Here is a 27357-nt window from a genome sequence, read left to right as displayed (position 1 = left end):
GGGCTTCACTTGGGAGAATTCTGGCTTTCTTCTTGGACTATTTGCTAAACAAACAAAACCTTTCATTCACCTTCCTAATTATCTCATAGCTGCCAAGTTATCCCTTTTTTAAAGGGATTTTCCCTTATGCTGAATATGCTTCCTTGCGAGAAAAGGGAAAACTTGGCAGCTATGAATTATCTCCTCCTGCAACCTCTCCAGTTACAGGCTATGTCCACCTCTGTTCAACCCTTCTTGCTCTGAAGTTTCTGGCAAACCCCAAATCTCCTGAGTTTTGTACCTCTGTCCATGTAGTGCACTCTCTCCCTCTCTCCCTCCCTCCCTCCCTCTCCCCCCTCTCTTTCTCACATACAAACGTCTTACTCTCCCTCTTGCTCCCTCTGTGTTCAAGCACACACAGCCACTGCACACACAGTGTTCAAGCACACACAGCCACTATCCTCCTCTCCCTGCAGCACCTGCTGCATCTAAGACCAGCACCCTAGACTAGCTGTTCCCACAATTTCCTCCTTAGGGCACACTCACCTCCGTATCCAACCCATCAGGGGAGAGGTGCAACCTGTCACAGTGGCCGGAGTGGACTACTTCAGAGTAACGACGCTACGCAGCTCTGCATTTTATTCTTTTATTGGTGCTGCGTATTTACAGTGCTTAAGTCATTGCTATTTACACGGAGTGATGTGGTCAGTCGGTTTCAGAACCTCCTAATGGCTTTTGGCGCGTCTTTCTCCAACACAAAAGCTTTGGCAGACCCATCCTCTTTCCCCTCCTCTTTCTGCGTAATTCCGGAGTTGGGGGGATGGGTCTCCCGCCCTTATTCGCCCCTTCCTGTCCCACCTGGGACCCTGGCTCCTCTACCTTGCCTGAGCCTCGGACACGACTTCCTGCTTCCCCACTGGAATCGGAACTCTCTCTGCTTCCCCCTGTGCTCGGGGATTGGCTTGAACTCAGGAGGGGAGGGACTTCGCGATATCCCCTGTCCCTCACATCCACCCCCCTCCCAAGCTCTCCTTCACCCCTCCCCAGGTCCCCCCCAGGTGTCGGTGACGACTGGAAGCCTAAGAACTCAGTGCTTTCCGAGCCCGTTGGTGTGAACACCTCCCCCCAGTCCTGCAAGCCCCCCCCCTTCCGCCTGGGAGGACGGGAATCCCAAAAAGTCTGTGGCGTCAGAGCTGGTGGGGGTAAAAATGTTCTGCCAATCTGCTCCTTCCTCTGACTGGGTGGATCTCGGTGACACCCATACCTCATCCTCTGGTTCCTCAAACTCCGCTTCCCAGCGCCATGGTGAACTGCTCTCCCGTGCTTCCTCCCCCTCCCCCTCCCTTTCCATGTGCCAGGGCTTGGGTCTATGGGGAAAGAGGGCGTGAAATTCTTCTACCAGGAATTCCTCCTGTATCTGAGTGGCTGGGACCCATTCATTCTGGGACGGTGGAGCATCCTCCCATGCCATGAGGTACTCCAGTCCCCCCACCCCCACCTTGAATCCAGGATGGCTGTGGCCTCATTGAGTTGCTCCCTGCCTTCCCTCTCCCCCCCTCCCTCAGGGGTTTGTTCGCTGTCTCGGAGCCTGCTGCTTTCCCTGTACGGCGACAGCAGCGATCTATGAAACACTGGGTGCACCCTCATGTCCTCTGGCAGTGCCAGCCTGTATGCCACCGGGTTGACCTGTTGCGTGACCGTGAAGGGGCCCAACCTTCTGGGCGCCAGCTTTTTGCATCGCCCTCTGATGGGAAGGCCCTCCGAGGACAACCAAACTTTGTCCCCCACCCTAATGACCTCCCCCGGTCGCCTGTGGCGATCTGCCCCCCTCTTGTACGCTTCCTTGGCTCTCTCCAAGTGTTCTCTGAGCTGCTGGTGCACCGTCTCCAGTTCCTCTGCCCAATCCTCAGCCTGTGGGCCCTCCTCCTCCTCCTCCCCCTCCCTCTCGGGGAAAGATCTGAGGTCACGCCCGTAATTGGCCTTAAAGGGCGACACCCCTGTGGAGACGTGCACCGCATTGTTGTAGGCAAATTCTGCCAGTGGCAGGCGATCCACCCAGTCCGTTTGCCTCTGGCTGACGTAACATCTCAGGTACTGCTGCAGAATGGCGTTGACCCTCTCCGCCTGTCCATTGGTCTGCGGGTGTCTAGCCGTCGACAAGCTGACCTCCACCTGCAGGAGGTTCATGAGCCGCCGCCAGAACCTGGAAACAAATTGGCGGCCACGATCCGAAATAACCCTTAAGGGTAATCCATGCAGTCTGAATACGTGATCCACAAACAGTTTGGCTGTCTCTTCTGCAGAGACCGCCCTGGCACACGGTATAAAATGGCACATTTTGGACATGAGGTCCACCACCACCAACACTGCGGTCTTGCCCCTGGAAGAAGGCAGATCTGTGATGAAGTCCATGGACACCACTTCCCACGGCCTGTGTGGCGTGGCTAAGGGCTCCAGCAATCCCGGTGGCGCTGCTCTGACCACCTTTGCCCGCTGGCAGGTGTCACAGCCCCTTACATAGTCTCGAACATCTTCCCGCACCCCTGGCCACCAGAAGTGTCTCATGACTAGGTGAGTGGTTTTGTCCCTCCCAAAGTGACCCGCCGTTGGGTTGTCGTGCATCTGCTTGAGGACCGTACGTCTAAGCTGGGTGGTGGGCAGGTACAGTGCACCCTTGTAGAAAAGCAGCCCCCTGCGTTCTGCAAAGTCTTTTGCCTGCTCCCCCCCCCTCTCAGTTCTCTGAAGATGCGGTTGGCAAATTCATCCGCTGCCGTCAGTGCTGTGAGTTCTGCCTCGCTCACCACTGCTGCTCCGCAGGACCATGCTGACGGGGGGAAAATGTGCCTGGGTGCCGGTGGCGCCTCCTCCTCCATGTACTCTGGCTTGCGGGAGAGGGCATCCGCCCTGACATTCTGCTCTCCCGGGATGTAGTGTATGGAGAAGTTGAAGTTCGAGAAGAACTCTGCCCACCGTATCTGCCGCTGGTTGAGCACCCTGGCAGTTCTCCAGAACTCCAGGTTCTTGTGGTCTGTGCACACCTGGATGGGGTGCTTGGCGCCCACCAGGAAGTGTCTCCAGTGCTGGAACGCAGCGTGGATCGCAAGAAGTTCCCGATCAAACACTGTGTAGTTTCGCTCTGGCTGGGTCAACTTCCTGGAGAAGAAGGCACAGGGTCTCCACTCTCTGTTGGCGTCCAGTTGCAACAAAATGGCGCCCACAGCTTTATCAGAAGCATCTGTCTCCACGCGTAGGGGCGCGTCCTGAACCACGTGGAACAGGTTCTGGTCTGAGGCGAACACCCTCTTGAGGCTTTCGAACGCTGCTTGCGCCTCTGGTGTCCACCTGAACTTCTGCTTGCCTCTCAGGCAGTCAGTGATGGGAGCCGTAACGCGAGAGAAGTTCTTGATGAACTTCCTGTAGAAGTTGGCGAAGCCTAGTAGGCGTTGGGCATCTTTGCGCGTCCTGGGGCTGTGCCAGTCCAGGATGGCCTGCACCTTGTCCTTGTCCATCGCCAGCCCCTTGTCTGACAGCTTGTAGCCCAGGAAGTCCACCTCCTTGGTGTGAAACTTGCACTTCTCCAGCTTCACATACAGGTGGTTCTCCTTCAGGCGCTGCAACACCTCCCTGACATCTTTCACATGCTGCACTGGGTCATTGGAGTAAATAAGGATGTCATCCAGGAAGACCAAGCATTTCCTGAAGAGGAGGGACCCCAGGACGTGGTGCATGAAGGCCTGGAAGCATGCTGAGCCCCCTTGCAACCCGAAGGGCATCACCAGATATTCAAAAGAGCCCAGAGGCGTGAACATCGTGGTTTTCCATTCATCGCCTTCCCGGATCCTGATCAAGTTGTACGCCCCCCTCAGGTCTAGCTTGGTGAAAATCTTGCCCCTGCGTGCCGCTGTCAGGAGATCATCCACTCTGGGCATGGGGAAAGCCACTGGCTCTGTCACTGAATTCAGCCGTCTAAAATCCACCACAAGACGGCGCTGTTGCGTGTCTTTCTTGTCCACCCAGAAGACCGGGCTGCCCCCTGCTGCCTTGCTTTCTCTGATGAACCCCCGCTTGAGGTTCTTGTCGATGAAAGCGCGCAGATCCTCCAGTTCCTGGTCTGACATGGCGTACAGCTTGGCTGGGGGTATAGTTGCCCCTGGCACCAGGTTGATCTGGCAGTCAAAAGGCCTGTGTGGGGGTAGGTGGTCGGACTCCGCTTCGCTGAAGACCTCCTGCAGGTCCCAGTACGGCTTGGGTATCGCCTCACCCCCTTTGACGTGCATGGTGGCCACCGTGGCTATCGGAGGCCCCTCCCCGGGTTGGTGCTGCATGCAATTTTCCAGGCAAAAGTCCGATCCAAAAGTGATGCATCTCTGGTGCCAACTTATGGAGGGGTCATGGCGCGCCAGCCAGCTCATGCCCAAGACGATGGGGGGGTCTGAGATGGTTGTGACGTTGAATGCCAGTGTCTCTGAGTGCCTTCCCACCGTCATTCTCATGGGGGGGGTTTGATGAGTGATGGCCCCTCCCAGCAGCTCTCTGCCGTCAATGGTTGCCACGTGCAGGGGAAAATCCAGCTGCAGAAGCTGGATCTGGTGCTCTTCTGCAAAGTTTCTCGAGAAGAAGTTCGCTGAGGCACCACTGTCAATTAGGGCGAGGACCGTCAGGGGATAGCCATTTGGGAGCGTGAGCGTCACTTCTAGAACCACTCCTGCTCTGGGAGGGGTGGGCTGGCTCTGCTCCTCTCTGTGCGGGTGGGTGGGCTGGGGCTGTGGTCTGCTGACTGTGCCTGGCTGCTGCCCCTTGTCTCCTGCAGCCAGGCTTTCCCGTTTCCCTGCTGTGGTGCTGCGTCAGTGGGGGAGGGCACAACCGTTCCCGCCTTTCCTTGCCACTCCCTGCGATGTGGGCAGTCTCTGACGAGATGCTGGGGGGAGTTGCAGAGAAAGCAATTCCCACCCCTTCCCTCCTTGCGTCTTGGCGCCGCTGGGGTTTGAAAAGCCCGCGCGCGCGCGCTATCAATCTGCATGGGTTCCTGGTCCTGACTGGCCCCAGGCGTGGCTTGAAAAGGTTGTTGGGGGAGTGGCTTCTCCTGCGACCGTGGGAACCAAGCCCGCTTTGCGCGCGTTGCTTGCTTGTCGCTCCACCGGGATTCCTGTCTCACCCCCACCGCCAGAGCCGCTTTGCTCAGCTGATCCATATTACTGGGCTTTGGACCTCTCGAGAGCTCATCCTTCACCTCCTCATGCAACCCCAAGTAGAACGCCGCTTGCATTGGGGGTGACTCTAGTTCCCACCCCAATCTGTGCACCAGCATGGTGAATTTCGCCCAATACGCGCGAACTGTCATATTTCCTTGGCGTAAATTATGAAGTTCCTCCTTAGTCTGGTCCATATGACTATCGGACGAATACATCGTTTTCAAACCTTCTAGAAATAGTTTGACATTCTTCATGCAAGGATTCTTTGTTGCAATTAACGGTCTTAGCCACTCCCTGGCTGCCCCGGTAAGGTGCTCCACAATAAACGCTACCCTGTGCTCATCATCAGGGAACTCATCGTGGTGCAGCTCAAGAGCATACACAATCTCAGTCTCAAAGCCCTGATATTCCTTCGGGTCTCCATTGAACTTGCTTACTAGCGTCCCGGCTCTCCTTCCTGGCAGCACTTGGACTTGGGGTGCCCCTCCCGCCTTGTTTTTCTCTGCATCCAGCTTGTTTTGGAGGTCTACCGCCACCGCCCTTAATTCCTGCTCTCTTTCCTGTAGCGCTCTCACCTGTTCCGCAAGTTGTAGCCGGTCGTCCTGGACCTTCTTAGTCTCTTCTTTAGCTGCCTTCAATTCCCCCTGCGCCTGCAGCGACAGCTGCTGCAGTTCTTGCTGGGCTTGCTCCGCGATCTGCCGCCATCTCTCCGCCTCTGACACGCTCATCCCGGCAACTCCAAAGTAGCCCAAAAAGGATTAGGAGGTTGCTGTCACAGTGGCCGGAGTGGACTACTTCAGAGTAACGACGCTACGCAGCTCTGCATTTTATTCTTTTATTGGTGCTGCGTATTTACAGTGCTTAAGTCATTGCTATTTACACGGAGTGATGTGCTCAGTCGGTTTCAGAACCTCGTAATGGCTTTTGGCGCGTCTTTCTCCAACACAAAAGCTTTGGCAGACCCATCCTCTTTCCCCTCCTCTTTCTGCGTAATTCCGGAGTTGGGGGGATGGGTCTCCCGCCCTTATTCGCCCCTTCCTGTCCCACCTGGGACCCTGGCTCCTCTACCTTGCCTGAACCTCGGACACGACTTCCTGCTTCCCCACTGGAATCGGAACTCTCTCTGCTTCCCCCTGTGCTCGGGGATTGGCTTGAACTCAGGAGGGGAGGGACTTCGCGATATCCCCTGTCCCTCACACAACCGCTGGGTGCAATGGTTTGCCCCACCCATATCATAATCTGAAGTGAACCAATTTCTCCCAATCCCTAGATGAAGACCTTTTGTGTGTGTGGTGGCCTTGCAACTTTGGATATACCTTAAGACTCATCCTTTTTGCTGACTTTCCATTGAAGTAGTTTTTAATGAAAGGTAAAGGGACCCCTGACCATTAAGTCCAGTCGCAAACGACTTTGGGGTTGCGGCGCTCATCTTGCTTTATTGGCAGAGGGAGCCGGCGTACAGCTTCCAGGTCATGTGGCCAGCATGACTAAGCCGCTTCTGGTGAACCAGAGCAGCGCACAGAAACACTGTTTACCTTCCCGCCAGAGCGGTACCTATTTACTTGCACTTTGACGTGCTTTCAAACTGCTAGGTTGGCAGGAGCTGGGACCGAGCAATGGGAGCTCACTCCATTGTGGGATTCGAACTGTCGACCTGATCGGCAAGCCCTAGGCTCTGTGGTTTAGACCACAGTGCCACCTGCGTCTTTAATTTTTAATTACTGGCCTGCTTTTCCCGATTATATTTTAGTAATACTTGTTCTATTACTTGCTGATTTCCCTGTATTTACGAATGTCCTGGTTGTATTTCTGTGTTTTGTCAGATGCCACTTTGAAAGAGTTTACTCTCACAAAAGCAGCATATAGATACTTTAAATAAAATGCATGCAGAAGGTCTTAAATCTGGATCTAGGCATCTCAGGATCTCAGAAAGTATCCAGAGCTGTTATCAATTAGCACAAACAGTACAGGGTTAGGAGGACAATTGGTCTGATTCAGGGCTTGTCTTCCTCTTCTCCCGCTCCTTTCCCTCAGGGAAAACTGCTCTTTGGTGCTCATTTGGAGCAAATGGCAATTTGGGTTTTCTCCAGATTGACACTTGCTCTGATTTAGCACTAAAGAGTGGGGTTTTTCTTGGGAAAGGAGAAGGCAAGCAGTAAACCACTCAGACCTATGCTTAGAAAATGTGGGTCAAGTGGGAAACTGCTTGGATCCATGCTTTCTAGGCACAGGATAAGCGGAAATGTGGGCGAGCCCTCACTATAAGGTAGCTTCATATGTTCACATATTAAGCAGCGGGTAGGATGCCTGGATTTTTTGGTGAGGCTCAGCTGCATCATTCACCAGCACATCCCATGCTAATTGCTTGTTGTTGTTTAGTCGTTTAGTCGTGTCCGACTCTTCGTGACCCCATGGACCATAGCACGCCAGGCACTCCTGTCTTGCACGGCCTCCCACAATTTGGTCAAACTCATGTTCGTAGCTTTGAGAACACTGTCCAACCATCTCGTCCTCTGTCGTCCCCTTCTCCTTGTACCCTCCATCTTTCCCAACATCAGGGTCTTTTCCAGGGAGTCTTCTCTTCTCATGAGGTGGCCAAAGTATTGGAGCCTCAGCTTCATGATCTGTCCTTCCAGTGAGCACTCAGGGCTGATTTCCTTAAGAATGGATATGTTTGATCTTCTTGCAGTCCATGGGACTCTCAAGAGTCTCCTCCAGCACCATAATTCAAAAGTATCAATTCTTCGGCGATCAGCCTTCTTTATGGTCCATAAAATTAGCTGTAGCTAATTGCTACAGCTCCACAAACCCCATCATCACATGACCTACGAAGCTTCTGCTAGCTCTGCCAGCAGCTCTGCTGGGAAGCCAAGCTCCTCCTTCCGCCAGCTGTCACCTGGCAGCAGCCATTCCATTAGGCTGTAGCAGACGATGGAAGAGATGGAGTGCAGGGAGGGCTACTCCACTGATGCACCTAAGGGACCAGCAACTTTTGCTGACTCCTCTCATTGAACTTTTCCACCCCAGCTTGTTAATTAGGAAATCATACTAGAGTTTACTTTCTTCTCTCTTCCTCCTAATCAATTTTCAGTTTTGTGTCATATTAGTGGCTGTCTTGTTTGTACTGATCTGCAAGGCTCTGGAGAGGCTTTTTTTGACTGAAGAGCAGGATAAAAAACAACACAATTCTCCAAGTGGCCTTTTAATTACAATTTTCTAAGTACTCCAGCTTTTTCAGCGAGCTCCCCTTAGCTGTATTTTATGCTGATTTTAGTTTGCTTTTTGCTGAGCTTTCTGCTTTGGGATTTCTTACATTTTATTTTAAATGGTTTTTTAAACTGTATATTGCATTTTACTTTTGGTTGGATGGGTTGCATATACGTATAATAAATAAATAACTTCAAACACACTCACAAATTATGACCCTGGGAAAAGCCAAATGTTACAGATCATAGAATCATAGAAACTAGTCCAACCTCATATCATAATCTAGGTAGGGAACCATTTTTTGCCCTTTTCCATAGTAGGCCACCTTCTGAGGGTCACAGACTAGTGGTGGGTGGGTTTCTATAGGTACAACTCTCCATGTAACCTACCAGTAATAGAAGGCTTTAGTATAGTTCAAGGACACATTCCCTATCCATATAACACCAGTCCTGAAAAAGCTACATTGGCTCCCAGTATCTTTCCGAGCACAATTCAAAGTGTTGGTGCTGACCTTTAAAGCCCTAAACGGCCTGAAGGAGCGTCTCCACCCCCATTGTTCAGCCCGGACACTGAGGTCCAGCTCTGAGGGCCTTCTGGCTGTTCCCTCACTGCAGGAAGTGAGATTACAGAGAACCACTCAGAGGGCCTTCTCGGTAATGGTGCCTTCAGATGTCAAGGAAATAAACAACTACGCATCAGATGTCAGCGCATCAGATGTCAAGGAAATAAACAACTACCTGACTTTTAGAAGACATCTGAAGGCAGCCCTGTTTAGGGAAGTTTTTAATGTTTGATGTTCTATCGTGTTTTTAATATTCTGTTGGGAACTGCCCAGAGTGGCTGGGGAAGCCCAGCCAGATGAGTGGAGTATATATTTATTATTGTTGTTGTTGTTGTTGTTGTTGTTGTTGTTAATTCTAGCCATGCAAAAGAAGTGGAGGAGGGTGTAGAGGGCCCTGGGAGTATGGCCAGGGGAAAATCCTGAAGCCTAGACAGAGAAGCTGAGAGACAGCACAAGTGGTCCTTGGCCTTGAGTATCCCCACAAAAAGTCAACAGGAAATGATGCCAGACCTACCTAGTTCAGACAGGCTCAGGCTCGCCTGTTGAATTAATATGCTTATTTTTCAGCTTGCACTTTTTAATTCATATATTAATGCCATGGCATATTTGATAATCCATTTTAGCCAGTGCTGTTTTTCTAGAAAAAAAGATGTCAGAACTCACCATGAACACCTCCCTCATTCTCTTAGAATGGCAATGGCACCCATCCGACTGGTGTCAGAACTCACCTGACAGGTGCCGGAACTGAGTTTCTGTGAGTTCTTCTGGCTGAAAAAAGGCCCTGGTTTTAGCTCTTTGCAATGCAGAGTTAACATGAATTAGATCCTGCAGATTCCCAACATTCTTCTTTGTAAATTTGGGTGCTGAATGTCTGAAAGAACTTCTGAACAGCTGATATCTGTGTTGGACAACCCATGATTTTACTTCGGATTGTGTTACCTGACAATTGATGTTGTACTTCTTCTTTTCTGATAGTTGATTTGTTATTTTCTGTTGGACAGTACTAACATTGATGACTGACATTTAGTGGTCCACCACAGTGGCTTGCAAACTTTCATCAATCAGGATAAGAAGACTTCCACATTGACTAGTCTACCCCAATTTACCCCAGTGTATTTGCCATATATCTGCAGAACATTGCAGAAGTCACTTTTTTTGGGGGGGGGGAGCAAATGTTACAACATTTGGGACTATATAGTTTGGATGGTTTTAAATGTGAATTAGACAAATTCATGGAAGAAAATACCATCAGTGGCTTCTAGTTGTGATGACAATGTTCTCCCTTCACTTTTAAGATGCCTCTGAATACTACCAGTGAACACAAGCAGGAAGAGCACGGTTACAGTCATGTCCAGCTTGTGGACTTCCCATTGGCAATTTGTCCATTGGGAAAGGAGGGTGCTGGACTAAATGGGCCTTTCGCCTGATCCAGTGAGGCTCCACTTCTGTTCTTCACTGATGATTGAGGATTCCTTGATAAGCTTCCAAAGAACTCGGCATTCCCTGGAAGATCATTTGAAAAAACACTGGTACATTGCATTCAGCAAGATTAGATGACCATGCAGTAGTATTTAATACTCCACAGTATTTCATAACTGACATGTAATAGTATTTTTCATGTTACCCGAGTTTCCAAGTGGTGAGAGATTCCACCGGTTCCACCAGGCCCTTACCCAGAGTTTGTGTTTCCTTTGGAAATGAGGCACAGCGGAGATTGTGGTGTCTTTATGATATATGGTTTATTTATGCACAAATACAACCTGAGACTACAATGGGGATGTTCCCAGCGTCCCATCCCATGAGGGTCTTGTTTCTCCCAGTGCTAGATTAAACCCTGTGGAGGCCCCTAGGTAGTCAAAATCTTCTCCTCACAAATGATCTCCTAATATGCTTTTTTAAACTTATCTGGAGGCTTCTCATGTGTAGTCTAGTGGGCTAACATTGAACTAAGAAAGCTTGATTGTAATTTTATTTCAAGATCAAATCAATATTATTTTGGTCCGTTGTCACAGGGTCCCTAAAAGCTGTGGGGCTCATAGGCCAATGCTTACCCTGCCTGTTTGGTAATCCAACACCGGTTTCTCCCATTGTTGCAGCCTAGATTCAAAAACATGAAATCAACCATGGTTTTCTGACCCCCTGCAGCTGGCTACGTTTTTACAACCTGCAACTATTTCCCCTCTAGCTCTCATCATGGCCCACTGCAGTCTTAATACTCCACTACTACTATCCTTTGTCTCTGCAAAACTAATGCAGAGCTCAGGGTGGGATTCCAACCCTCCTCTGTCTATCACATAGTCTTTGCTTGGCTGACAGTCTTTGTTAAGCTAACGACTCATACCTAGCAGCCATTATTTGGCTGGGCTGACTATTCCAACAATTAAATCCCTGCTAGTACCACAAATTCAGGGGGGCTTGATTGTTAATTTCTAACCCCTTACTGGTTCCAGAAATTTGGGGGAATCTGCCTCTCCCAACAACCTGTACAGGGGTGCCATCTCACCCTCAGGATTGTGGGTGCCCACCACTGCAACGTGGATGTGTGACACGTGGATGTTGACATCACACTCACACGCCTCCTCCTCTCCACAGCCAGCGAGGTACTCTTTTCTGTGGGGAGGGGCTCAGAGAGATGCTGCCTCCACATCTGAGCACACACACCCCTGAAAAGGGTGCCTCTCTGGTTGGCGGCAGAGGGCAGGGCTGAAGTGCTTTTCTCTCAGATGCAGAGCCACTGCCACCTGCCGGCTTTTCTCCTTGACTTTGTAGGTGCCCGGCCCCCACGATTACATTATCGTAGGTGCCCAAGTACCCACAGCCCCCTGCAGTTGGCCCCTATGATCTTGTAACAGTATTTTTCAATCTGACAAAATTAAATTGATATCTGACAGCAGTCAAAAACTGACAGCCTGTGGCATTTCAGATCTGATGGCTTGGCTGCCAAGCTCAAATCTATCAAGTATTATTGACAAGGTTTTTTTTTTAAAAAAAGCATTTTGAAGTGTAAACTTCACATCTAAAATATGAATTCAAATTTTTTAATTCAAAAACATTCAAAATCGATGAAACTATTTGCCAAATATTGAATATTTGCAAATGGTCAGTGGGCTACAGCAGTGGTGGCCAACATGGTGCCTTCAAGATGAGGCTGAACTCCAACCCCAATTAGCCCCAGTTCACTGGCCAGTGATCATGATGGGAGCTTTAGTCCAACAAAATCTGGGAGACTTCAAATGCAGTGCACATAAAGTCGCACTACTGCAATTGCATGCACTTGTTCAAATCTATGTTTATAGAAGTGCCCACTGTGAGCATGGCTGTAACATAATTATGAAACCCTGGACATCTGAGTATTGTGGATAGTTCTGCTCCTCCCACAATGCTATCCCTTGCTCTCTGCTTAAAACTAAGCACTGCAGAGATGGCCTCCTGAATGAGGATGAGCATAAGATTTATTCATGGAATTGAGGATCTGGTAAAATTAATTCTATCCTGCATTGACAAAGAAGATGAGTCTATGTTTCCATGCACATGAATTATTTGCTGCCCTCAATAATTAAGTTTACTTCAGAGACCTTTGCATGCGCAACACATAAAATTCTCATGGTTTCCTTTGCCAGTTTCCTGCCAGAATGTTTTGTTCATCTTAGTAATGTGAGCCGTGCCAAATAGGAATTGCACCCTAACTTAGCCACCCACCCACGGGACAGCTAGCTTTCCTGGTCTTCAGTCACATGCTAGCACCAGTTTCTTGTGTTACCAAAAAATGGAACCCAAGGTGAAATTACACAGATGAAGGGCCAAGGCTCTGTAGAAAGGGGGTAGGGTTGCTTATTTGGCTATGAATCCTATTGAGTTCTAAGGGACAAAGTAATCAAGTATAATTGGAAGGAACTCACTGCCACACACACAATGGTATCTCTAAGAACATCCATTAACCTCCTCCCCCGGCTACCATTCATTTCCATGGAGAAAAGTAAAGTGTTGGATTTGGGACAATGATGGATGCCCATCACTTCCATTCCCCACCACTGACACTCAAAATTCTATGACTACTGAATATGTTGAGTTATCATTAGCTAATTTCAAGGGCAGGTTGCAAATCTTGGGGATTCCCATGAACTGTCAAGTGCAGTTATTTACAGGACTCAGCAAACTACATTGATGTGTGCATTGGCTCTTACCATTGTGTTAGTTACACCAGCTGATCACAGCCCAAAGTGGTGTTAAGCATCCTTAAACCCATTCAAATCAATTGTGATCATGCTCCAACCATCCATGGTTGGAGGCAGCAATGCTTCTGAATACAGTGATACCCAGGGCAGTCTCGAGCAGGTCGGGCGCCCTGGCGCTGAGGGGCGGAGATCGCTCCAGCGCCCCCGCCCTCACAGGGCACAGCATGGCTTCGCCGCGCAGCACAGCGCCCCACCTACCGGCCCGGTGCCCTGGCGCCCTGCGCCACCGGGACTCTACCTAGAGCCAGCCCTGGTGGTACCTCGGGTTACAAACGCTTCAGGTTACAAACTCCACTAACCCAGAAATAGTACCTCAGGTTAAGAACTTTGCTTCAGGATGAGAACAGAAATCATGCTTTGGCGGCGCAGCGGCAGCAGGAGCCCCCATTAGCTAAAGTGGTGCTTCAGGTTAAGAACAGTTTCAGGTTAAGAGCGGACCTCCGGAATGAATTAAGTTCTTAACCAGAGGTACCACCATACCAGTTGCTGCAAACCACAGGAGTGGGCAGTTCTCTTGGGCTCAATCCTGCTTGTGGGTTTCCCACCGGCATCTGAGTAGCCATTGTGAAAACAGTGGGCTGGAAGGGTCATTGCCCTGATCCAGCAGACTCTTATGTTCTTGTGAATGCCAGTTGCTAAGATGGTGCTATGGTGCTCATGCTCTTTTTGTAGGCTTCCCAGAGGTATCTGGTTGGCCAATGTGAGAACAGAATTCTGAACTTGCAAGGCCTTTGGTCTGATCCTGCAAGACTCTTCCTATGTTCTTATCTACATCACATAGTTCGGCTTTATACTGTCATGGCTTCAACCAAAGAATTCTGGGAAGTGTAGTTTGTCAAGGGTGCTAAGATATCAGGCTTCAGGGAATCAGCTTCCTCTCCCATGGCAGTAAACCAAAGATCAAATGAAAGGAATGTCTTACCAGTTAGAATCTTTAATAATCACAGTGAGAGAACAAAGAACACGTCTCCAAGAAATGGCGGTGCTCTCAATTAAGGGTCACCCCCCTCCGTCCCTATTAATCTACAACACTCCTATGTTTTGTAATCTGAGTTTGTACCCTCTTCGTTTTCTGTTTAAACACTTTCTGAGCTCTCCATGTCTTTGAAGAAGGGGGTGAATGCTGTCCAGAGACTGTGAATCTGTTAACCCTCTCTCTTCCAGTGTTTCTTCTCCTAGCTGTTCCCCATCCAGTATTTCCCAGCTCCTGCCTTCTGAACTATGCACCCCTGCAAACCACTGTTCCAAATCTATACTGCCCTCCTGCTCTTGGGAAGATTCGGGAGCAGGAGCAGGGGGAGGTGGTGGCTCCCACCATTCCTCCTCAGTGCAGCCCTCCTCAGCACGTTCCCTGACACAAGATTTCTCTGCTAGGGTGACTGAGGCAGCAATCCTTTTCACATTTACCTGGGAGTTGGCCCCATTGACCTCAGTTGGACTCATTTCTGAGAACTGCATTATTAGATGTCCTCATAAGAAGATAAGAAGAGCTTGCTGGATCAATAGTGCATCTAGTCCAGCACTCTTTTCTCCCAGTGGCCAACCAGATGCCTATGAGAAATCCACAAGAAAGACCTCAGTGCAAGAGCACTCCCCAAACCTGTGGTTTCTAGCACCTGATACTCAGAAGCACTGTCCGCTCACCCCCTCCAAGAGGTGGGCGGGTTTTGTGACCCCGTGCGGGACCTGGCCAGGTGTCACCCACCTTGCTACAGGGTGGCCGTTGCCCTGCCCACAACTCAGCAGACCAATGGGCTGCCAGCTGTGGGTGGGGCAAGGGCCGGAAAAAGGCCGAAGCTCATGTCTCATTTCTGGGTGGTGGGCTCCAGGGACAAAGTTTTAGCGTGTGGGCTCGCAAACCTCTCTGGCTATGGAGGCAGAGCATAGACACTGTGACTACTGGCCACTCTGAATTTCTCTAATCCTCCTTTTAAAATTGGTAACCATTGCTGGCTCCTGTGGGAGTGAATTCCATAGTTTTGGTCTGTGGTCTATCTATTTCCTCATCTTACGGTGCCAGTTTGCTGCAGCAGACTACACTTCCAGGGATAACAAATGTCCATGAGTGTGAAAAATTGCACCATCGGTCATAGCAGTATGACTTTGAAATGTTCTTGTGCAGGTGTGCCTGGGCTAATCTCTGCTAACCTTTGGATGGGCATTAAAGACTTGGATTTTTAGGTGGACCTTTGGCCCAGAGTAGCCTTCTTCAATTTGACATCTTCCAAATGCTGTGAACTCTAACTCCCATTAGCCCCAGACAGCACGACCAGTAGTCAAGGATGATGAGGTCAATATAGTTCAAATGATATGGTGAGAATCATGTTGGGAAAGTCTGGGCTAGGTTGATGTTAACTGCTGCTTGCTATATGCAGCTTTTGGTGTTTCTCTATTATTTTATTGAAGGGGGGCTTTATTGCTTTGATAGTTTGGTGAGGGGGTCCTTGCTGATCGAAGGGACAGGATATAAATACTGAAACGAAATCAAAATAGCAGGTGCCTGGTTCACATATTGGGGTTGTGTTCAGTGAAGTTTTAGAAAGACTAAAATTAATGGCCCAAACTTAGTTATGTTCAGTGGGTCTGCAATGAGTAAAACTCACCCGTGGCTACTTTACCCTTGATAAATGGCAGCCGCAGAGGTGAGAGGACTGCATTGTCATGCATTGGATTTGAAATGCTGTGGAACTATTTGCGCCTTTGATGTTAGATCTGCAACGGCCAATGCTTCATATGCACAAGTCATCCTTTGATGCTGCAGTCAGCAAAACAATGGGGCGGGGACACCCTGCGAATCAGTCCAGCGAGAGTGAGACGGAGGTCTGCAATCCGGTCTGGCCCGAAGTGTCAACCGTTACATCAGAATAAAGGAAATTTGTTTTCAAAACCCATGCATGCTTACATGGGAGTAAGTGCCATGGAAAACCATGGGGCCAATTTACAAAGATGCCTACAGACAAGCTGCGTGGGTGATAGCCAACCAAGAGTAAACCATAGAAATCACCGGCTTCAATTAGCCATGGCCAATTTATTGCTTTAAAACCGGTCTGCTCTGATTAGGACCTAAATGGATTCAAAAGTATAGGATTCAGCATCCCCAGTGCCCTCACCTTCTTACTCGGGTCAACCCACTCACGTTTTCACATGTGCCAGAATGGGCTTTCGCTCCTTTGACCTTGAATCCAACTGGAAGCGTAAGCAGCGCGTTCTAATGACCCGCTTCCTCTCTTCGCCTCCTCACGAGGGCTCCCCACCCGCCTTCTTTTTAATTGTTTTTCTTTAATTGGATCGCTCCCCCGTCATTCTGCCTGGCTTGCCCTTCCCTCCACCCGCTTCCCCGCTGTCTTTGTTGCAGCCTGTTCGGGTCGTTTCCTTCCCGTCACGCCAGCACAGAGGTACCTTAGGAGCCTTCGGAGGCTACATCAGCTGACCGGGTCTGCAGCAAGAGTCAGGAGGAGGATGTAGCACTATTGCAGCATTTTTAATTGAGGCGGGGTGGGGAGGGGGGAGGGCGAGGCTGCTGCTGGGTGGGGGGGATCGAAGGACGGAAGGGTTCCCCCTGGCTTCCTTCTCCTAAAGTCACCTCACAAGCACACAAGCACACACACACCGCCTCCTGTTCAATCTGCCGTTTCCTCGGTGGAAGCCTGGGGAGCGCCAGGCAGGCGGTGCCATTCTATGTCCTGGTTTACTTTCGCTTCTGACACGCCCCGCTAGGGACAGCATCTTGAAAGCTTGACATTCCCTAGCCATACTGCTCTGTTAACCTTCAGACGCCCCTTTGCAAGGGAGGCGGGCGGAGAGAAGGGAGGGCAGAATACTCTTCGAAATCAACACAATTTACCAAGGGCTTGCGGGGAAGAGAGAGATCCCTCTGTCTCGAATGTATTAGGAGGCCATCTCCCTACTCTCTCAGGCTTGCGATGTCATCCCAACAGCCGTCGCCCTGATATTTGTCCCTGAGCCTCAAGCCTTTCTCTCTCTCTCTCTCTAGAGTCCTAGATTCCCGAGAATAACAATGAGCGTGATCACGGGTGTGAGGCATGAGAGTATCGCTTCCGCGCGAGAGGCTTTGCAGAGAAACTGCTGACTTCGCTTCCCACCCACCCTGCTAAATCCCCACCTCCACGACTGTTTCTGATGCTCTCACGCCTTATTACAAATATAACAGCTTGCTCCGTTGAACAAACGCAAACGCTTCCGAACTCCCCTCCCCCTCCATCCTGTCAAAACTACAAGCGGGTGTTGTTGTTTCGTTGGGTTCCCCGTTCGATTAGGTGCCCACACCCCGGCAATCTGCAGTCAATCCCCTCCCTGCCCCCTCCCCATAACTGCAGGTGTGCCGGCAGCAACCTCCTGCGGCAGGAGCAGCTGCTCGCCTCTTGCAACCCTTACCGTGGGATGCTGGGGAGTTGGGGGAGGGGGGAAAGCGAGAGCCAGGCAAGAAATGCCGATCCAGCAGCCTCGGTGGCGGGAGGAGGAAGAGGGAGGAGGAAGGAGGCAGCGTAGTGTAAGGAGGGAATAGTGTCAGTGGGATGGTCCGGAAATCCCGTGATAAAAAGAGGGAGTAGAGAAAGTAAGGAGCTCGCGGCTTGTCCTTCCTCCGTTGCTGCCTCATCGTGCCAGGACCCTGTTCAAAGGAAGATAACTTCTCGCGCCTCCTCCTGTCTATGCCCTTCAAGCGACGCCTTTTAACTCCCGAGGAACACATGGACCCGGCTAGGAAGGGGAGGCTGATCTGCTAGGAAAGCTGGGAAAGGACCTTGTCTCCGTGTCTCAAGGAGGGGAGAGAGAACGTCAGGAACCCAGGCGCTGCAAAGAAGGTATTTCTCGCTAGTCCTTTCCGCCCGTTTTCGAAAGGCCGGAGCTGTCCGTGGTGCTGAAGCTTCGGTGCTCAGCAATGTGTCCTTAATACGATAGTAGGCACCGCCCGGTCGCAGGGAAGTGTCCTTGGTGCTGAACACGCTCTTTCCCCCCCTCTTTTGCTCAAACGCCCTGCTGCTGCTTGCTGCTGCTGCGAGCTCCCCCACGGATAAGGAATTGCTCGGTTTTTCCTCTCTCGCTGTGCGGCGGGTAAGCTGTCCTAGGTGCTGAAAACCCCGCTATACTTTGTGGTTGCCGAGATTGGTAGTTGGCTGTGTAGAAGAGGAGGGGAAATGCTAAGGATGGATCTATGGGACAAGCTTCGATACACGTACTGCTTGGCGAAGCCTCCCAAATCAGGGCATGGAGGGGGTTGCAGCCAGCTGCTTTTGCAAGTTCACTGGTTGAGAGTTTTATTAGCTCGTGGATGGGTCCGTTTATATAATATTGGTACTTGGAGCCTTGGTGCAAAACACAATACCTGGAAAAGTACCCCCCCTTTCCCCAAATTTGGTGTGTAGTCTCATTGCAACCTCATTGGAATTTCAAGCATGTCTCTCGTTCCTTTGGTGCATGCATTGACCCCCCCCCCCAAAGCAGAAGTCTGAGGTCACAATATTTCTTTGCCTGTAGAAGTTTGAAGAGGGAAAATGCTCAAATGATGCAGCGCTGTGTTCTGTTTAATAAGTTATCTCTAGTTTGCATTCCCTTTTCTCTAAAGAAAAATAGGTCTGCCTAAATGTCTTCAATATCATTATTTAAAATGAGAAAAGAAAGAAGGGTGTGTTATTTAACTGAGAGGGAGCATTTTTGGAAGGATTTGTGGTGCATTTGGTTCTCTCTGCAGAGCTTTTTAGAAAGGAGCATCATTGGTTAATAAGTCTTACCTGTGATCTTCCCTTTCTAATAATCCAATTCACTTCTGGAGTTCAAGTTCTGTTAAGCAGCAGGACATGAACATGTCAAATAAGGTATAGCATTTTGCTTGTGAAAACACCTACCCCTGGGGAGTGGGGATGTCTTACTTGCTACTTCACAGCTTTAACTTAGTTGCCGCAACCTGAAATTCTATGCTACAATTCTAAATTATTGTGCTGAATCCCAAGAAAACTTCCTAATAACTTTTAGTGAAATTGACATTGCTTTTAAAGGGAGATACATCTAGTCTACTTTAGGGTCTCCTAGCTTACAAGATCTTGATGCCATTTCAGTAGCCAATTTGCATTAAATCTTTCTCATAATGTGTCTGATATTTAACTCAATTTGACTGGAGTAGCTCTTCTGGTCAGTGATGCAGACATGCGGTTGGCCATTAGGAGATTCTGACAGAGAAGCCTGCTGCTGAGAATTCAAGGAGCACAAGCACTTCAACCTTCAAATGCCCCCCAGCCAAACGTCTGCTCTTAATAGCTAGAACTTGCCCTCCTTTAAAGCACCATCTCTCAAAAATCACAAAGGACTACCAAGCTGAAAATGTTGGACTCTTTACTCATTAGAAAATGTCAACTAAACTCAATAGCTTTTGCAGTGAATTGAATATTCCTTTCTAATGACCCAGTATAAAAACTAAATGGGTGCCTGGCAAATTCAATTAAACAGCTCTGTGTGCAGATCTATTTACATAGCAATTGAATGCTCGGGTAGGTTTTTTCTTTTCTTTTCTTAAATAGCTCTTGTGTGCTTGATTTTCTACCAAAACATTCTGAGTGAATAGTATACAACTCTGGGAATAGTTCCCCATTAATTCAGTGCTATCCCATGGCAATGTATCAGCAGTAGATTGCCCATGTTCTCTGACTCCCTAAAGATCATACTATAGAATGTTAAGGAATATACAATGCTCCCTAGTTGCTCACAACATGATCAAGTAACTTTGGCTCCAGTGTGATAAATGACCATGTGTGTGGAGCGGAAGGGAGGGAGTTCAACCTAGCAGACTTTCAAAAGGACATGTAGATCTAATGCAGTAAGACATAGAGCTGGGGCCCAGAATACAAAATGCAGCAGCCCTAATGCTAATCTTTTGCTTTGTGAATTCAGCTGCAGGCTGCAACTCAAGAACTTGTCTCCATCTGAATTGCATGTGAGAACTGCTCTGGTGGGAAGGAATCTAAAGCCATCACCATGGAATTTGTAATGAAGCAAGCCTTAGGAGGTAAGAGGAAAATGGTGCTATTTTGTGACTGCTTAACGGGAAGGAATCTTAGTCACCTCTCTGTAATTTGTAATGAAAGGGCAATTGGTGTGACTGCTGCTATTTTGTAAACATGGATTTACACACTTTCCCTCTGCCTTGACAACAACCAGTGAAAAATTCAAATTGATACTCATACTGAATAAGGGAATTTGAGGAAGCCCAGTGCAGATCACCAAACTGCACAGCTTACATAAAGAATGCTTCTCTTTGCACATTTACCTTTTATTCCTCCTCCCAATATATTATATAAGGTATCCAAACTGTGAAACTTGCAACTTATTATTGAGGTTTTACTATTTGCTGAATCACTGTGCCAGTAGGGGGCAGCACTGAAAGTTGCCTCAAGCCTATGGCTGGTTCCTGAACTTCCAGGCTCCTTTTCTAAATGCTCAGATACTGTTCATTATTTATTGCCCCTACTAAAAAACAAACAAACCGCTTTGACAGCATTCTTTCAGGAACTATGAAGAGAAGAATGATCCAAACCAAAATAACTGGAAACTAGCCATATGCTTTATGGCGGAGGGAGAGAGATAATATATTCTTAATAGCAGGCTTCCTCAACCTCAGCCCTCCAGATGTTTTGAGACTACAATTCCCATCATCCCTGACCACTGGTCCTGCTAGCTAGGGATCATGGGAGTTGTAGGCCAAAAACATCTGGAGGGCTGAGGTTGAGGAAGCCTGCTTAATAGACTAGCAGCACACCTGCATTAGAAATGGTGTTTTAAATCAGTTCATCTGCCATTGGCTCTCAGTCAAGGGATTTTGAGGACTGTAATTCTGTGATGGATTTCTGCTATGTAATTCTCAGCACAATTAGTGTGATCTGCAGAGAAGGCTTTTCTCTGGGTGAGATGTGTTATGTGGTGGCTGGTCCATTTGGGTGAATGGGGAGCTGCCCCACCAACCTCCATTAGTCCAGGGAGTGGCTCCGGCTTTCAGCTTCCTCCACCTTAGCCTTAGTGCTGCCCTTGTAGAACTCAATAGGACGGAGGATGGCAATAAAGCTATAATGAGTTGGCTCTGCTGCTCCTTGGCTCTGTCTCCAATTATTGTTGGTCTTCCTGCTTTCTGCCCTCCCTGTTCCAATTCTCACCAGCCATCACTGGAGCCTTCTCTCTAATGGCACCTTATTTTTTTGGAATTCCTTAGCTTTATATGACTGATGCCTTCATTGATATCATTTCAGCACCAGGTTAAGACCTTTGTGTTTGCCCGGACACTCTGGGTGTTTTAATTTAGTCTTGATTTAGCCTGCTCTGTGCTTTTAGCTGCTTCTATGGCTTGAGGAGGGGTTATTTTTATTCTTTTAAAGGATTTTTTAAATTATGTATTATATATGTATATTATATGAGCTTATTTGGTGTGCTGTACCCTAACCTGGTATCTGCCCATAAAAAGGGTGGGCTACACGTATTGCTAATAAAGAATTAAAAAAACACCCACAAAGCACCCAAGTTGCTGGGGGGGGGGAGCCCTATCAGTCACACTAGTTTCAACCTCAAGCTGATGTGCAGTTGTGGTATAGAAGTATCAGATGGCACTTGGATGACTGGTGTGAAGAAAGTGAAATGGAGAATGCTGCAATAAGAAAGCCAGTGTCAATCATTAAAGAGTCCTACTGTGGTCTGCTTTGGCTGGTGTCTGATCTTGTAATGGATGCTCCATTAGAATCAAGTGGACATGGTACAAATGATTTACAAGAAAAAGTACAAATGAAGATGCTGCTGTATGACTTGGCTATTCAAGTGCCCTTATGGAGGGCTTTTTTTCCTTCTGTGCCATTACGGGGCGCATTTCAAAAGGCTTTTCCATTGGCTGTCATTTCAAGTCCTATTAAGGCGTGCTTTGAAGGTCATTGATAGACTCCTGGTGATTTTGCAAGTCATGCAAGGTTTTCTTCCGCATACATATTATCCTGTTTGCGATAGGATTGTTGTTTGTTATGCTGTGTGGATGCAATTTGCAATATAAACACATTATGAAGCTATTTACTTCATCAGGCACATTTATATTCAATTTAATTCTTTTTTTATGTACAAGGAAATAGTTTTTCTCATTTGCAAGTGATTTAAACAAGTGGTTTGATATGAGAGAGAGAGAGAGAGAGAGAGAGAGAGAGAGAGAAGGAAAGTGTTTGTATTTAGATTGTGACTTTTTATTTTTTTAAAAAAAACTTTTGGATTTTTGGCTGCAGTGCTGCACATGGCTGGGCTTGTAAATTCTGTTAAAGTCCATTTCTATTAAGAAACCTTGTCACTGGAAATGTATAGCATGTTCCATCCCTTTGTGGGCTTAGCTGTGGCCATGGGAAAAGGATTGTCAAAAGATCCAATTGGGCCACATCTCTCCCCTCCCCCCCCCTTGGGAACATTATACCTACTGTATGATGCAGTTTGGGGAACAAGTAGAACTATAGCATGGTGGGTTCTAGGAGTTACATGTCAACCACTTGTGAATCTCATTCTTGGTATCCTGATTTGGAATTACTCACACCTTGAGGATCAGCAGGGAGGAAAGGAAGTGGGACACTATATATCTATTTGGCTTATTACAACAATAATAAATTTGATCTGATTAATTACTTGCCCTTCACCATACATTCCCAGGCTGGGCCACAGCAATTTTAAAATACAATGTTAAAACCATTTTAAAACAAAGTAGAATCCCTGTGCTTTTTCCTGCAGGGGTCTACTAATATGTCTTGCAGAAAAGCATGATGCCAGGTGAAGGGAACATTTTGCTTTCCAGATGTTGCTAAACTACAACTCCCATCAATCCCAGCAAGCATGGCTAATGGCCAGGGATGGTGGGAGTTGTAATTCAGTGACGTCTGGAGAGCCAAAGCTTCCCCACGCCTGGATTATGCCTATAGCCATTTTGCATCCATCTTTAAAACATTGGGATGGAATCAGCAGAGAGGAAGAGAGAGGCAAGAATAACAATGGTTGGACTCCTGTGTGAAGTAAAAAGGTAAAGGTAAAGGGACCCCTGACCATTAGGTCCAGTTGTGACCGACTCTGGGGTTGCGGCGCTCATCTCGCATTATTGGCCGAGGGAGCCGGCGTATAGCTTCCGGTCATGTGGCCAGCATGACAAAGCCGCTTCTGGCAAACCAGAGCAGCACATGGAAACGCCGTTTACCTTCCCGCTGTAGCGGTTCCTATTTATCTACTTGCATTTTGACGTGCTTTCGAACTGCTAGGTTGGCAGGAGCTGGGACCAAGCAACGGGAGCTCACCCCGTCACAGGGATTCGAACCGCTGACCTTCTGATCAGCAAGCCCTAGGCCCAGTGGTTTAACCACAGCGCCACCTGGGTCCCTCCTGTGTGAAGTAGGGCATCATTATTCCTACATTACAGTTGGGGAACTGATGCTAACTAACAGTGACTTGACCTAGATCATCCAATGTGACCGTGATGGCCATTATGAAAGGTGGCATGGGCTCCACCCACCTGGCAAACATTATCTAGTTACACTATGATACCCAATGAACCATTCTTCCTTTGTAGCATGTCAAGTCACACTCAAAAAGTACAAATGGAAGCCAAGTAGGGTGTGATGACGTCACTGACAATCAGCTGATAAGTGGTGACTCCTAGCCTGCTTTCTGCAGCCCAGGGAGAACTTGGTAGCACTGCCGATTCCATGAGCTTGAAGTTACCAACTATCAGCTGATAGGTGGTGACTCCAAGGTGGGCTTCCTTCAAGAGTTCTCTGCACCACCAAATCTCCATTTCAGAAGTGCAGCCAATCCCAGGAGACCTGTTCTCCTCGCTAATCGGCTGATCAGAATTCTTCTTCACCTGGATGTGATAGTGCATGTGTATTCTCATGAGCTCCTCATTTCCAGTTCTGACACAGTCGAGGCAAGGCAGGTTGGACAGAGCTAAGGCGGGTAAGCACATTTGGCTGCAACATGGAGATCACATCTCAGTGACTTCAATTGGGCCCTCCTGAGGGTAGTTGCTGGCCCCTGACACTGATTCTTATTGGTGTGTGTAACAGCAAGGACTCTGACACTGGCCATGCTGCCATTGTGTATAACTCTTCCTGCCAGATGAGTGGATGGCTGATTACGTGGGCCTTCCCTCCTGATTGGCACCTGCTGGGAGGGAGGATGTATAGCTCTACCTATACATAAACACGCCAGTAGGTGTATATGCAGGACTCAAGCCCGAACACTGTCATTTTGTGCTTCATTAAGATAGGTGAGCACATGACTACAGTTCAGGATATGCAATAAATCCCACTGGCTTTGGTGATGCTATTTACGGGTTTTTAATTAGACCTACAGTTCCGTTGTTCTTGAAGAGAGTGGATCTTTTCAGAAAAAACAACAACACACCAGCCTAACCAATCAGCAATTTAATTGCTGCTTTCTAACATAAACTTACTCATATATCCCTCTTGGGTATTACATCAGAGACGAGAACTTGGGAGAACAGTTTGTGAGCTTTGGTCTCACTAAAGCGAGACATGTGGTGGCTTGTAGTATTAAAGGGGGGGGAAAGCACCTCTGAATATGTTTTGTACAAATTTAGTCTGCCAACATTTTGAAAAGAGGCAAATGAGTCAGGAAATCAATAAGAAGCACAGAAGCGATGCTCACAAGGCAGGTTGGAACTGCACTGAAAATACAACTGTATTTCCCCACTTTGGAGCAGACCGAGGTTATAATAGCAGGTTCAGACTCAATTGATTTGTTTGGCAATTTTAAACTAGCTAATTTCAAACTAGCTGGACTCCAACATTGTGTAAACACATTGATATGAAACAAAACAAATTAAATCTACCCAGGCCTTTGCTTTCAAATGAGATATGCTTCTTTGTCATTACCTAGGAATCTGCTTATGAACTGCTTATTGAGAATTTGTAGTGTGGTTGAAATTCTGGAGCTTATTTGCAGCAATATTGACCTTGAAACAATGTCAAACGTGCAGCCGGCATCAAGGCAGACATTGGAATTCAGAGTGAGGCAAGGTTAAGAAAGCAAATGAAACAAACAATACGATCTGATCTGTTAGCTGGCAGAGGCCGTAAAGTTGTCTTGGGAGAAGAGAGTGACTATAAATTGATAGAAAAATATAGGAGCAGGGCTGGTTCAACATATTTTGGTGCTGCCTGAGGTGGGAAATCCAGTTGGTGTTCCCATCCCATGGGCTACAACCATATTAGCAATAAATTAATTAATGGAGAATGGCATTCAACTAAACTTTACTCAGAACAGATCCATTGAAGTTAATGAACATGGTTAATGTAGGTCCATTTATTTCACTAGGCCTACTCAGAAGTAAATCCCACTGAGTTTAATGGTAAGTGAAGGTAGACTCACAGCCTAAATCTGCCTCCTGCAGCTGCTATGATGCAGTGTATCGCCATGGAGCCAGCAATGTACAGAGATCCCTTGTTTTATCACACTTGGCTTTATTGGGCCTCACAGATATTGCTCCTTACATGGATGTGGGTGCAGCCGCAGGCAGCAGAGCCACTTCCAGGGGAAGGAAGCCCACCACCACTGTTGCCCCTCTTTCAGCCACAGGAGTGGAGTTCTGACTATGGCTGGAGCTGGGTTTTCCCCCTCCTGCCCCTACAGCCAGGGGAAAAAATGTTATTCACTTTATTGTGATATTTGCTTTATTGTGGTGGTCTGGAACTGGACTCACAATATATCTGAGGTTTGCCTGTCTAGGGAGACATTAGGCAGAAGTAGGGAGCTTCTGGCCTGCAGGCCTAATTAGGTCCACTAGCCTCCAAATTTGGTCCACCAGACCACTTTGGGCAAACCACATCCACCATTTAGTCACCTGATGCCATATGGTATCTGGGGCAGAGACCTATTTCCCCTGATCTAAGCACTTAGATTAAATGGAACTGTATCACTAAGATTGCAGATAGGCCTTTAACCTCCTCCAATGGATTAGACTTTGAATCACTTGATTTTGTATGATGTCAGGTGACTGACAGGTTGGCAGCCCTGCCCACCTGCCAGGATGGCTCATGGAGGCATCTGACTAGGGATAGTATGTCCATTTTTACTTGCATTCATGCATATGCAGACAAGTGGACACAGATGGATTTGCATAACCAGATGGTATTAGATCAGGCTTCCTCAACCTTGGCCGTCCAGATGTTTTGAGACTACAGTTCCCATCATCCTTGACCACTGGTCCTGCTCGCTAGGGATCATGGGAGTTGTAGGCCAAAAACATCTGGAGGGCCGAGGTTGAGGAAGCCTGTACAGTGGTACCTCTGGATGCGAACTGGATCCGTTCCAGAGCCCCATTCGCAACCTGAAGTGCTAAATCTGTGCATGCTTGTGGTGCGATTCGGCGCTTCTGTGCATGTGCGAATCGCCGAACCCGGAAGTATCCTGTTCCGGGACTTCCAGGTTTGGCGCGTTCATATCCCGTGGTGTACGCAACCTGCAGCGAATGTAACCAGAGGTATGACTGTATTAGATCATGAAATTAGGTAATATTGCTACATTCTTCTGCTTTTGGTAGATATTTAGATAGTAGAAGTACTGAATCCTGAACAGAATTATCCAAGATCATTAAGACTTGAAGCAGGGTAGTGATCTTGCCTGCAGAGCAGGGGGCAGGATCCTGTGGCATTCTGGATTTTGGATCCCCATCGCTCATTAGTCTCAGCCAGCATGAGCAATGGTCAGGGGTGATGAGAACTATAGTCCAACATCATCTGGAAGACCGCAGACTCCCCATCCCTGGGAGAGCATCCTGTCCCAAAATTTGCTAGAAGCTCTCTTCATGTATCATCTTGATGCTTTTTTTCTATTAGTGGTTCCGCAATGCTGTAGTTTTACAAAGAAAGAAAAACTGCCTGGCAACAGTACATGACTTGGAGATCTAGCCAAGTGAGGTGTTGAGGGTGCACAGCTTATCACGTTGCTATCATAAAGCATTCTTATATTTGGACATCTTTTAAAATAATGACATGCACCCATCAATCTCTTTTGGCTGTCTCCAAACTTTCATGCTTTTGTTGCTTGAGCACTTTCACACTAGTGTTCTCGTTCACACCAGCTCTTTCTGAGCAAATTTCAGTTCTTAAAATCCCTGCTAGGTGGCATGCTAAACCACTCTAGAGCCTGCCTT

The 27357-nt window shown here is 48.1% G+C and overlaps 1 protein-coding gene across 1 annotated transcript in view; it reads left to right on the top strand.

Annotated features, from left to right (window-relative positions):
* Positions 1-17595: 17595 nt before the first annotated feature.
* The window catches only part of CPLX1 (complexin 1), a 155047-nt gene continuing 145285 nt past the window's right edge, over positions 17596-27357 (top strand). The window contains exons 1-2 of the mRNA XM_035097459.3: positions 17596-17998; positions 20079-20193. Coding sequence (XP_034953350.1) covers positions 20163-20193 — 31 coding nt within the window. The 5' untranslated portion in view covers positions 17596-17998; positions 20079-20162. The remainder of the gene's footprint in view (positions 17999-20078; positions 20194-27357) is intronic.

This window comes from Zootoca vivipara, chromosome 15 (assembly GCF_965207765.1).
Source record: "Zootoca vivipara chromosome 15, rZooViv2.hap1.1, whole genome shotgun sequence".
NCBI classification, from domain to species: Eukaryota; Metazoa; Chordata; class Lepidosauria; order Squamata; family Lacertidae; genus Zootoca; species Zootoca vivipara.
Note: the sequence above shows the minus strand (reverse complement) of the source record. Positions and strands in the feature narration are given on the sequence as shown.